This window comes from Cervus elaphus, chromosome 21 (genome assembly GCF_910594005.1).
Source record: "Cervus elaphus chromosome 21, mCerEla1.1, whole genome shotgun sequence".
NCBI classification, from domain to species: domain Eukaryota; kingdom Metazoa; phylum Chordata; class Mammalia; order Artiodactyla; family Cervidae; genus Cervus; species Cervus elaphus.
Window position 1 is genome coordinate 8,248,160 of NC_057835.1, and position 13,067 is coordinate 8,261,226.

Genomic DNA, 13,067 nt, shown 5'->3' on the forward strand with positions numbered 1-13,067 from the left:
TCCAACGCGGCCCTCGGGACCCCAGCGCGCCAAGAGGAGGTGCATCCAGACCCGTGACACACGCCCGCGGCCCGGTGGCTGACCCCTGGGGGAGCAGCGAGCGGCGGCGCGCTCCCCTCGGGCGCCCGCGGACCCGCCCCTCGTGCGCCCACTCTCCGCCGGATTTCTCCTCTCCCTTAAGCTGCCTGTCCGCCTTCTCCGGCTGCATGCCGTCTCTGCGCTCGAGCCCGGGTCTCTCAAACTCTCCGCCTCTCAGGGAGCTGGACTCGAGCCGCCCGAGCAGCCTCATTTATCCTCCCATCCCCCCGCCGAAACCTGCCGGCGCTCCGCCCCCCACCCTCACTCGGGCGACACCCGGCCCTCCGCCCGCCTCCGCCCCCTCCCCGGTGCCACCGGGCGCCGCTCCCCGGCCCCCTCCGCGTGCGCCCTGCGCCGCGCTCGGTCTGCAGCGGGAGCCGCCGCCGCGGCTGCCTCGCCAGCTGGCTGGGGACCAGGCGGGAGGTGGCGCACCCAGGAGGCTGCGGGAGGGGGAAAGGAGGGAGGGAGGCCGGGCCTCAGCGTAGCCCGGCCCCCGCCCCCCGTGGCCCTCCCGCCGGAGCCTGGCTGCCACGCGCGCGCGCGCGCACACACACACACATACACACACACGCGCGCCCGCGCGCGCATACACACACTCACTCACACGGGCACACATACGCACAGACACACGCACACACACTCGGGCTCCCTCCGGCGCGCACGCACGCAGCGCTCCAGGCAGACCAGCGCTGCGGCAGCCTCCCCGGACGCCCGGACGCCGGAGGGCCCCGACCCCGGCGCGGCTCATGCGCCCGCGCCCACCCCGCATCTCCGCGAGGCCCGCGGGACCCCTCCCGCCGCCGCCGCCGCCGCGCCCGCCGCCCCCGGAGGAGCGGACTGGCCGACCGCCGCCGCGCCGTCCCCCAGCAGCCCCCGAGGCCGCTCCGCCGCGGGCCCTGCCGCCCAGGGGCCGCGCCCCGCTCCCGCGCCTCGGGGGCTGAGCCCAGCAAACTTCGCGGAGCGGCCGACGCCTGGCGGGGACCCCGCCGCGTCCCAGCGCGCTCGGGTGGACGCAGGGCGCTCGGACCTCCGGGCAGCCGGCCGCCCCGCCCGCTGCACCTGCTCGGCCCCTTCCCCGCTCGCTGGGGACTCCGGAGACGCCGCCACTTCGCAAACTTTTTCACCCCCCTTCGAAGGGGGGCGCGGAGGGCTAAAGGGGGAAGGAGGTCCCGCGGGGCGCGCGCAAACCTGCGGGCTCCTAGGTGGGCGCCGCCTCCCCGGAGCCGGACCCGGAGGGGCGCGGGCCCCGGCGGCCGCGCTCCGGCTCCCGCTCCCGCCCCTGCTTTTCCGGCGGGAGCGGGGGGCGGGGTGCGGAGGGCAGCGAGGCCCTCGCGGTGCCCGGCGGGGCCGCCGTGCATGGCCCTGCGCAGTGGGGCGGGCTGTTTTGGCCGGGTCTGGCGCAGGGTGTCGGGGCTCCCGGACTCCTGGCCCCGGCGCTCCAGCAGCCTCCTGTGCCTGTCCGCCTTCTCGCCGGAGCCCGGGCCCGCGCCGCCCCTGCCCCGCCAGCCGCCTCGCGGTGGCAGCGGCTGTGGCGGCCCCGGCGGAGGGGGGCCCCCCCAGCCTCCCCGCCCCCCGCCTCCCCGCTGCTGCTGCTGCTGCTGCTGCTGCTGCCGCCGCCGCTTACAACTTGGAGGCGGCGGCGGCGGCGGCGGAGGAGGCGGCGGCGGCCGCCGGGCGCTGCAGTGGGACGCGCGCGGCTGCGAGCCTGCGGGACATGCCCCCCGCGCCGGCTCCTTGCTGGCGGCCATGAAGAGGCAGAACGTGCGGACTCTGTCCCTCATCGTCTGCACCTTCACCTACCTGCTGGTGGGCGCCGCCGTCTTCGACGCCCTCGAGTCGGACCACGAGATGCGCGAGGAGGAGAAACTCAAAGCCGAGGAGATCCGGATCAAGGGCAAGTACAACATCAGCAGCGAGGACTACCGGCAGCTGGAGCTGGTGATCCTGCAGTCGGAGCCACACCGCGCCGGTGTCCAGTGGAAATTCGCCGGCTCCTTCTACTTTGCCATCACGGTCATCACCACCATAGGTAAGAGCTGGGCGCGCCGCCGCCCGGCTCCCCGCGTCCCGGGAGGAGTCCGGGGAGGCGGCTGAGCGCGCAGCGCAGGGCTGGGTGCGGGGCGCCGAGGGTTAAACGCCGCCTGTCGCCAGCGCGGGGAGGGGGGTGCCTTCCCGCAGCGCCCCCTCCTCTCCGGGAGCCCCCCGCCTCTCCTGCGCCTCCTCGCCGGCCTCACCCCTCGCGGACCCCACCCGGGGCTCTCCTCCTCGCCGGTGTCTGGACCGGGCGTGCGAGCCCGGAGCGAGCGTGCCGAGCCTGGAGGGCGGAGGCGCCACTTTTGCGAAGAGAGTGGAGCGCTAAGAATAATCCCGTAGCAGACACCCACCCACCCACCGCCCCGGCGCGGGCTGGGCTGCGCGGGGCTCCAAGCCTTACACTTACTACCTCTCCCGGAGTTGGAGAGGGCTGGCTTGGCACCCGCGCCGCGGAGACCGACTCAGATGGCCCGGGCACTGCTCTTGGAGCGTGGGAGGCGCTGACCCTCGCCAGCCTTCTCCGAGCCCACATCTCAGCTTTTCTCCCTCCTGGCTCCTCTTCTTCCAGGGCTGGAGCCCGGGTGTGCCAGGCCCCTGGCAGGAGAGAGTTTGCTGTTTGGTGATGTGGGGGGCGGGGGGTGGTGGGGGAGACTAGGGGGCCGTGACAGCCCGCTGAAAGGCTCTAGGAGGGCGGGGGCTGGGGTGGGGTAGGGACAGGACCCGTCCACCCCCCGGGCTGTGACGGTGGGTGAGGCAAGTGTGCGTATTGCTGAGAAGCTGGGGAAGTTCTGGCCGGGTTCAGGGAGAGAGTCCAGTTGGTACATCCTGTGGGTCCTGAGCCCAAAGGCACTGCCCACCAAGCAGTCTCTGGGGGGTTCCTAGGGCAGCCCCCCCCCCCCCCCACGGAGGCCTAAGGTTTGGAGAACTTGTGTCTATCACACTTTGAGGCCGGGGGAAGGAGCAGTTCCCTGCAGCCCAGTGGAGGTGGGGACCCCTCCCCATGGAGGCAGGAGGTAGGGTGGCGTCTCTGGTTTGCAACTTGTCTCAGCGCGGCTCCCGCCCTCCACAGCCACCTCCTTGGACCTGTCGGGGCCACCGCGTTGGCTCACGGCCATCACTGTTTTGCCCCCCCTCCACTTATTTGTGCCCCTGCGCCCTGAGCAAAGGCCTCCTCTCCCCCCATCCTCTCCTCATCCCTCCTGCCTGACTTCTCTGGACCTCTTTCTCTGATTTTCCTTCCCCTTGATATTTTCCTTTCTCTGGAAAGCTCTGCATGCTGCAAAAACAGTGTTTCTTAGTGCCATATGCAACAGGAAGCGCCAGCACAGGACGGCTTGTCTTTCCTTCTTGGTTGAAAAGACTTTGTAGAGAGTCATCTTGTTTGAAATGTTTAATTCATTGGTGTAGGTTTCTGTGTTTTCAGAAGGAAATCGTCCTTCTGTTGTCAGCAGAACCAGCTTTGCTCCCTCTTGCCACACGCCCTTGGCCCTGTGGCCAAAACACAGAAAAGTCCTTCCTTTCCCACCCTGTGCTTCCAGCTCCCCAAAGGGCCAGCCGGCCAGCGTTTCTGTCCTTAAACTTTCAGCGTGAGCTGTGGCCAAGACACACATGTGCAGGATGGCAATCTTGTGGGGCAGGGGCCTGCTTGTAGGACTGTCCCCCCGATCCCCCACCAGCTGACCACCCCAGGGGAGGGGAAGAACTCATCATTCCCGGAAGGGCCTTGAGTGATGTAGACTCAAAACAGACGAAACCTGCGGGCATGCCAGTCTCCAGGAGTGACAAGAGCCCAGGAAACCTCGCTTGGGCTGGTTCTGAGAATTGAATTGCAGCATTGGCGAGATGGTGGTTGGAGTTACAAATCAAACCCAGAGATGGTCCATTTACCTGATCAGGTTCTTGTTGATTGCATTGATTGATTCTGATTGGCAGTTCTGGACATGTGCTTCTAACAGGCCTCCAAAGAGAAAGAGTCCAGACAGGGTGGCTGAATGCATCTTAGCCAGAGGTGCGGGGGGGACTCCGGTCAGCACAGGAGAAGGGGCAGCTGGTGACTGGGTGACTTTTTCTCAGTTTTTTTGTTGAATTTCCAACTGATTTTCCAGAAAGAAAGGTTGGAATACATGTGTCAGGTTAGGAAGACAAGACTGTCCTAACAGTGCTTCCCTGTCGTGGAAGCCCACTGACCGGACTTGGAACCTGAGGCTGGTCACACCTGGAAGACCATGGTGTGCGTGCGGTGGGCTGGTTCCTGACTCTCAGCCTCACTTACCCCTGCCTGTAGGAGGGGTGTGACTTGGCAACACCCACCGGGGGACTCCGAAGGGCCAGTGGGCTCCCTCGTACCTGCAGCCACCTGGTACAGTGCTGTCTGCACTTCATAGGTGAGAACCGAGGAATTTTGACATCAGCCTGAGATTCTCCCCTAAGAAGCTGTTTTGCTCTGAAGAGCTCGCATTTGCAGGAAACCAGGCACCTTTCTAGTTAATTCTGTTTTCTTTTTTTTTTTTTTAATATAAATGTAAATTGAGGTGCTCCTAGGCCTAGAACAAAACCCAGCCCCAAGCCAGGCCCTCTGAGGAGCCTTCTCCTGTCGGATGGTGATGTTGATGAGTCAGGTGCGTCTCCAGCCTCCAAGGTGGGGCAGGCGCCACCCGCGCGCTCTTCTAATGAACCCTGCTTCCCGGATGGATGCACTTATTAGCACCCTCGGTGAAATGGATTTTAAGAACACGTATAATGACCACTTTGCCTTGGATCCGTGGCCACCGTCTTCATAAGAGGCTTTGCTGGGCTCTCACGCTGACCACAGCCCCTGCTGTCCCGGGAGGCCCGGACTCAGCCCCCTTTGTCCCGAGGAGGAATGAGCACAGGTCACACTGGCTTTGAGAGGGCAGACTTGCTTCCATCGTTGATCCGGATCTGGGTGCTGTCTGTCCCCACTCGCTGCTTCTGAGGTCTGTGCCACTTGTAGCTACTGCCCAGTGGATCATGTTGTTGGTTCTAAATTTGGCAAGCCCTAGGCCTTTGGAACTCTCCATCACGTCAAGATGAAAATGCTTCTGCACACCCTGCCGTGCCTGTCTGGTTTGCAGGAGGGTTGGATGCCCTCCCACCCCTCTTCCTGGGCTGTCAGGAGGAGCGGTGGGACTCGGCCTGGCAGGGCTGTAGAGTGCCTGGGCTGAGTTGCTCTGCAGGGGCTAAGGCCCAGCTGGGGAAGGAGCCCCAACAAACTTGTGCTTTTCCTACGGAGGCGCTTGAGGCCAAAATTGTGTCCCACACTCAGCTACTACACCTGACAGCAGCGGGAATCTCGACACTTCTCTTCAGACTCTTCACATCTGTGTTCTAAGCTGTTACCACCTTCGGGATCATTAAGGAAGAAACTGTGCTTAGAATTCTGATCTCACTTGGAGGATCTAAGAGGACAATTTAAAAACTGGTCCTCACAGGGGAAGGAGGGAGTGGAGGGCGTGGGTTTTATGTTTTTGCTGCTGTTTGGAGGAGGGGAGACTGACGGGGGGGAGTCCCCCTAGCTAAAGGCGGGGTGGCTGTTGTAGGAACCAAGGTGATCGGCTCAGGGAGCGGGTCTCTGGTGGGGAGTGGGACGCCGTCCCTGCTCGAGGTCCCCTGAGAATGCAGTGGGACATCCCTTTCCTCGCTCACACACAGGACCTTGAACAGAGTTCTCGCCAAGTGGGAAGTGTTTCCCGCGTCATCCTCTCGCGCTCCTGGTGTGGTGTTCTGTCCATGGTTTGCACCCTCACTGCGCTGCCCCTGCCTGGCCTGTGTTGCCGCTGAGGCTCTGGGACCATCTAAGATGATAAGATAAGGTCTGGCCTTGAGGCAGGAGGGGGGCTGGAAACCCACACAGTTGGGTACTGTCCAGCGGGAAGCGCCGGGACAGCTGAACTCCGTTAACCCTTCCCGTGCTGCCAGCAGGCAACCCAGGTCGGTGAGTGTCCCCATTGGCCCTTGTCCTCCAGGACGCTTGGCTTCCCCTCCACCCCTCACTGCCTCTGCCTTCAGTGCCTCCTCCAGCTCCAGCGCTGTTGACGCCATTTATTCTGCCCACGGGGGAAGTGTGTCTTCCCTGGCGCCCCGGGGCCCATGCAGAGCCCCATACAGAGTGGGCACCTCCAGGAGGATCCTGGATGGGAGCAGGACTCCTGAGTACACGGCTTCCACACATGTCCCCCCCGAGGCGGGAGGGAGCATCGCCCCACTTTACAGATGAGCAAACTGAGGCCCAGAGGAAGCAGTGTGCCCTGGGGCAGAGGGCCCAGAACTCCATGGTCGGGATCTCCTCACTGCCAGCTCCAGCACAGATTCCACCAGGAGCCAGGGACGGGCCTGTGGGATGTTCCATCTGTGTCTTTCTGCTTCTCCCTTTACCTCCAGCAATCCTGCTCAGCCAAACTCAGGTGGAGGCCTGGCCACCCCACACACGGCGGGCTGGAGGGGAGGGCTGGGATCTCCTTGTGACCTTCTGTGTGGCAGTGGGCTGGGTATGGCTGCATGAGAGGCTGTGCTGAGCTCCGCCTCCCAGGCCTGCCCGGACCTGGCCTTGCGCTGTGTGGCCCTGGCCCTTCAGCAAACACGGCCTGTCTGTACAGGTCCTGGGGGAGGCAGAGGGGTGGGTTCCCTGACTCGGGGCAACCTGAGAGAGAGATGGCTCTCCCGAGGTGTAAGAGACACCACCATGCTGAGGGCTCTGAGATGGCAGGTCCAACGTGAGACCCCATGTGTGGACACCTGTTGTCTTCGACTTTCACTAGCTAAGCCTGGGAAAGTTGGGGCAGGAGGTGAACCAGGCTTCCATGTGCATCTCCTCCCCTGTGGACCAGTGTCCACATCTCCGCCTGCCCATCCTGCCTGCCCACCCCACGCCCTCCCTCTCCAAGTCCTCGCTGCATCTGTGTTCACACCTGCACCTGTGTTCACACCTGTCCCTGCCCGTCCCCGTGCACCTGTGTTCACACCTGTCCCTGCCTGTCCTCCCTGCACCTATGTTCACACCTGTCCCTGCCTGTCCTCGCTGCACCTGTGTTCACACCTGTCCCTGCCCGTCCCCATGCACCTGTGTTCACACCTGTCCCTGCCCGTCCCCGACATCCTCCCTGCACCCAGGTGTCACACCCCACACACCCACGTGTGCATCCATCCTTTCCTCCATGCTGTTGTTCGCTTACCTGTTCACTCACTCCTCATTGCTCAGAGCACTCACTCAGCTCTGCTCATGGTTCACGCTTTCCTCTATCAGCGGGATGTTGCCTAGCTCCTCCCATGTGCAGAGTGGGGTGGGGGCCGCTGTGAGGGGCGAGGTGCATGGCACCCCAGCGGGCTCAGTGAGTGTTAATGCCTCGATGGCAGGGGATCTTCAGGTTATTCCAACCTCATCTTCCCACCAGACAATCGGCAGATCTCAGTCACTTTTAATTTGAAAATTCTTAAGACGTTTGTACGAAAAAGCACACCTATCACAAATGTATTGCTCAGTGATCCCTGTAAACTAACCCTGCCATGCAACCAGGACTGAGCTCAAGAGACAGAACATTGCCAAGCCCCCCGAATCCTCTGACATCAGCCAGCCTTTTCTTGAATGCTTTTCATGACAGGGAGCTCATCACTTCACATGTGATGAAGTATGTGTGCCTCGATGAATGTGGAGGTTATTCCCTCCACATGGAAAAGGGGTTTGCATGTCGAGGGCTGGCCTTCTCTCAAAGGGCTGGCCAGTCTCCATGGTGGTCACTTGACGAAGGACCAGAAGGTCTCCATTTAGAACTTGGAACTTGGGAGTCCAGAGCCAGGAGAGGAGAGAGAACTCAGCACCCAGAGTGTGGTGGGTCTGGAGCAGGAGGTATGTGGCGTGGTCCAGGGTGTGATGGACACAGGGAGCCAGGATGGACAGGCAGCCAGCCCCGGGTGCCTGACCTGCGCTCTGAGTCACACCAGCTGTGCTTTAGGACCAGGGAAAGCAGGAGGAAATGAGTGGAATGCTGAGATTAGGAAGCAAGGCCCCTGGGCTGGTGAGGCAGAGGCAGTGGCAGTGGGCACTCTTGAGAGAGTCCATGGGCAGCGGGGTCTAGGATGTGAAAGCTTGGTTGAGGGTCTTCTCCTCCACCTGGTGGACATCCTCCTCCTTGCCACCTATGGACAGGGGCTGGGGGTGTCTGCTATTCACTTCCTTAAGGGATTATGTTCAGGGTTCCCTTCTCCTGCCTGTCCTCACTCTGGGACCTCTGCCTGTAGAAAGTTCTCCCTTTCAAACTGAAGGCACCCACCCTGTGGTTTACCAGTTCTCTGGCGGAAGGGCTGAGTAGTTTGGTTCCCTTCCTGTCCTGAAACAGTCTTGGGAATTTGGAGATGGTCCCAGGGCCCCTGAGTTTCTTTCGATAATGCCTTCATAAGCTGGGCCTCTCTCCCCTGAGCAGTTTTGGCGTGCACGTGTGCTGTCCAAGTCAGGTCTGATCTCGCAGCGAGAGCAGAGAATCACCTCCTCTGGTCTAGGACTATACTTCTGTTAATGCTCCCTCTTAATATGCCGGCTTTTCTGGGCAGCCCCTCCTCGCACTGATGAGTTCTGAGCTTTCGGCCCACTCGAACATCTGTTGTCTGCTCCAAGAGAACTCTCCTGTGGTCGCTGTCTTGGACTGGGCTGAACCTGGGCCTTGACACTGATCTCAGAGCATCAAACAATTATGTGCTGTGGACCCAGAGAAATAGAGATGATCGATGGGACGAAATTGTAGCAGGGGAAGATGAGAAAATTTAGGAGCTCCGCAAGTGCGTTGGCCTGGCTTGTCAGGACACCGTGAGATGGCTGCCCCCATGGCCTGGGAGATACAGGGCGTCCCCAGCTGGTGACCGTCTACTGGCTTGGCCACCTTCCCAGCCATGCTCCTTCCTGGGGTCTTGGTCCTGAGCGAGGAGGGGGCCTGGCGAGGGAACAGCTGCCTAAAGGAGGGCCCCCCATGCAGTGGGCTTGCCCTGACCTGCCCTCACCCTCGCCGCATCCCCAGCCCTGGGAGGGCCCCTGGGTGGTGGCAATGTGGTGAAGGAGGGGGCCGGGCCCGGAGGTGGGTGAGCTGTGGGCGGTGGCGGGCTGGTGGGTGTGCAGGTGCGCTCGGCGTGGCCGGGGGCTGCTGGGCCTGGCCTGTGGAGAGCAGAGGGGCCCAGGGCCAGGCCCGACCTCTGGCCTTCTGTCCGGAGGTGTAGGTCATGGTGCCACCTGCCTCCAGAGCCTGAGTGCAGAGGGACTCAAGGGGCCGGCAGATCACGGGGTCCCCTAGCCTCGGGCAGGGCTGCTCATGTCTACCTGCCCTGGAGGCCCGATCCTGGGCACACCCCTTTAACCTGGGCTTCCTCATCCATGAAATGGGGACGCAGAGCTTGTCGGCTGTGTGTCTCGAGCATCAGAGAACACATTAGAATGTGTGGTGAGAGGCCTCCTCTCGCGGCCCCAGGCTCTGCTGTAATGACGGAGGCTGGCAGGTGCCTCCCGCCTCCCTGCGCCGCCGCACCAGCTCAGGGCCCCTGGGACCATCTCCAAATTCCCAAGACTGTTCTGGGACAGGAAGGGAACCACGCTGGGAGCGTCGTCATCACAGCCTCCCAGCCCGGCTCCCTGCCCACCATCTGGGGGCTGCCCTGCCCCTGCGGGTTCCCGTTGCCCTGGCCCTTGTGGGCACTGCCCCATGTCCACGCTGCATTAGAGAGCACCCCTGGAGATAGCAAACCTGGCCTGCAGCAGAAGGAGGCTCCCATGGTGGGGGGGGAGGCCAGGCTGGGGGCTTCTGCAGCCCCCAGTCTTCTCACCCTGGGCTTGTTGGGAAAATGTGACTTCCTGGGAGGCCACTGTCCACCCTGCAGCCGCAGTGACCCTTCTGAAGCCCATGCCACCATCTTCCACTGCCACTGAACCCCCCTGCACCCCCAACCTCTCAGGTCAGAGCCAGGCCCACTGTTCCTTCCACAGGGCACCCTGGGTCTGTGTGTGCCATGGCCTCCCCAGTGGACACCTGAGTGCCCAGGGAAGGGCTGGGCGCCTGCTGGTCTTGGGCTCCCCAGGGCCCCGCTCAGGGCACCTGCTGGGGGCCGAGGTTCATGCCTGGTCCCGAGAGCTGGGTGGGGGGACTTTGAAGTGAGTGCTTAGGGGCCCTCTTCTGCTTGGCTGGGCCCCGGGGCCACCAGACAGGTGCAGGACACAGGCCCAGCTTGTTGAGCCTCAGCTGTCAGTTTTAGGGAAGATGGCAGTTGGGAGACCCGCCTCGCCGATGGGGAGCACCTCACTCCCACAGCTCGGACGTGTGATCTCATGACAGGCCCATGTGAGCCTGGCAGGCGCCTGGCGGGCAGAGACTCCCACCTGCGAAATAGCCTTGGGCAGTCACGGCCCTGCTGGACATGCGGGCCCAGAGGCCTCCTAGAGGCCAGCGTCACTGGCCTTTGCCTGGGGCCGAGGGGCACAGGTGTTTGCCCTCTGCGGTGCATTGTCATGGCACCCAGCCCTCCTCCCGTGGCACCCGCCCTGCCCTTCCAGCCTCCCCCCTCCGCTGCCAGCCCCCTCCACCTCTCCCTGGACACCCCTGGCCGCTCCCACCTGAGACCCTGCCCGCACTGGTCCCCCGGCCCAGCCGGCCCGTGTGCTCACAGGGCTCTGGGGCCACCCTTGTGCCTGTCCCCTGGCACTGTCGGGAGGTGACAGCGGGCCCTGCTGCTGTGCTGGGTCTCTGCACACGAAAGACGCTAGAGGGCTGGGGTCAGGGCTCTTATCCCGGTGTCCTGAGCCCCGGGGATGTACTTACCGGGTGCTTGATGACTGACTGCCCCATGGCCTGTCTGGGACTGGACGTTAGTGAGTGTGAAGCGTGTGCAGTGGGGTCTTTGGTTCCTGTTGGCCACTTGTTGGAGGCGTGCAAGGGGGCAGGCATCTGGGGTGCAGTGAGTCTTAGGGGCAGGTGAGGCCTGCCAGGGGTGAGGGGCAGAGACTGGTGCTGGCAGCTGCTGTGGGCGCCGCAGCCCTGGGGTGTCCAGGCTGAGCGGGGCTGCTCCCTGGAGCCCGGGTCCCCTGAGTCACTGTGGGCGCATGCCTACCCCCTTGCAGTTCCCCCCTCACACCTTCACGCAGTGCAGCTTGGCAGGGATCTGCCTGCTGGCTCTTGGCGGTTCCTTTGGGTACTTCCTGGTGCCCACCGGCAGAGTCCCTGCTTCTGTGGGCAGGAGACCGTGACTGCTGGTGACCCACGATGAGGATGCCGCTGCGGATGCTGTGAAGCGTGCAGGCTGTGTGCAGGGCCCCCGCTCTGGTCCCCATGTGACCTCGCGGGGGGGGGGGGCACGGTTCCCCCCTCCCACCACGGACGTTTGGGGCTGGATACCTCTTTGCGACTTCCCCGGTGGCTCAGATGGTAAAAGCGTCTGCCTGCAATGCAGGAGATCCAGGTTCGACCCCTGGGTGGGGCAGATCCCCTGGAAGAGGGCATGGCAACCCACTCCAGTATCCTTGCCTGGAAAGTCCCATGGATGGAGGCGCCTGGTGGGCTACAGTCCACAGGGTCGCAAAGCGTGGGACACGACTGAGCGCCTTCATTTTGGCTTCCACCTCTTTGCAGTGGGGCGTCCTGTGTGCTGCAGGACGCTGAGCAGCACCCCTGGTCTCCATTCTCTGGTTGCCGGTGGCAACTCCCCTCCCCCACCCAGCAGTGACAAATAAACCAAATAAAAACGTCTCTAGATGTTGGCACGTGACCTCCAAAGTGCACAGTGTCCCCTGCCCTGCTGACTTCTCCTGCAGACAGGGAGAAAAAGCCCCCTCCAAAGAACGTGGTAGAAGGGGTGCTGAATGATGTGTGTGTGTGTGCGCATTGGGTGCCTGGGCAGTGCGTTCCTTCCGTCTACTTGCTTCCTCCTTTCTGCCCAGAGGCAGCCACACAACCTCCCGGGGTAGGCTAGGGTCTTTGGAGGGAGGTGACTCTCAGGCACAGTCCTGTGTGGAGGGGAGATGGGAGCTCAGATGCCCCTGGGGTGAGTCACTCAGAGAGCAGGGAGAGAGGCGTTGGGGAAAGCCACGGGAGGATACTCAGCCTCCCCTCTCCCCAGGCAGAAGCTTTCTGGGCAGCGTTGTTGTGTCGTAGTGGGCATGGATTCTGCTCCAGCCTAGCTGTGAGGCCCCAGTAAGTCTGGAGGCATCCCCATGCCCCTCGATCCTCACGTGTGCAATGTCGGGGTCTTTTCTCTCTTGGACTCTGGTGGGAAGTGACAGCTGGTGATGCAGGGCTGGACTGGCTGGGCTCTGACCTCAAGTCTCATCTGGGCCCCTGGAAAGGGCCTAACCTAGGATGCTGCGGGCTGTGGGGGATGTTCCCACTGAGTCCAGTTGTCATGAGAGGTTTCCCAGTGTGAGCACTGTTTCTGGGGAGACAGTGACCTCTTTGAACCCACCCCAAGTGCCGAGGGGCATCTATTTGGTTTAGCATCTATTTGGAGCAAGTGTTTAGGCCAGAGGGATTCAAACACCAGTGAGCTCAGTGGATGCCAGTGTGTTTCGGTTCACAAAGTAGCTCTCATATGGCTGAAAAGGAGAAGTAGTGAACCGTGGCAAAGATGGTTTTATAAAGAGGAGGAAAGTTCCCCATCATTCCCCTATGGTCCTGTGGTTGCATGTGGGAATGGCTTTAACTTTTCATGTTCCCACTTTCATCTTTGCCCAAATGTGTGCCTACTGTTTCTGTCATTTCATCAGGATGAATCTCTCAGAGACTGTGTTCAGCTGCCTGTAGCAGAGAACCTAGGCTATAGTGACTGGATCAAACAACAATGAAGGAGTCTGGGGCAGGTAGTTGGGCTGACAGCCAGCTCCGTGATGCCTTCAGAGACCCAGGCTCCTTCTGTCTTTCTGCCCAGCCATCTATCTTGGCTTTAGTTTTTAGGCTGGTGCCTCATGACTCTAA

At 62.4% G+C, this 13,067-nt stretch overlaps 1 protein-coding gene across 1 annotated transcript in view; it reads left to right on the top strand.

The window, feature by feature from the left end:
• Positions 1–253: 253 nt before the first annotated feature.
• Positions 254–13,067, top strand: part of KCNK9 (potassium two pore domain channel subfamily K member 9) — a 104,272-nt gene continuing 91,458 nt past the window's right edge. Inside the window, exon 1 of the mRNA XM_043879182.1 lies at positions 254–2,107. Coding sequence (XP_043735117.1) covers positions 1,435–2,107 — 673 coding nt within the window. The 5' untranslated portion in view covers positions 254–1,434. The remainder of the gene's footprint in view (positions 2,108–13,067) is intronic.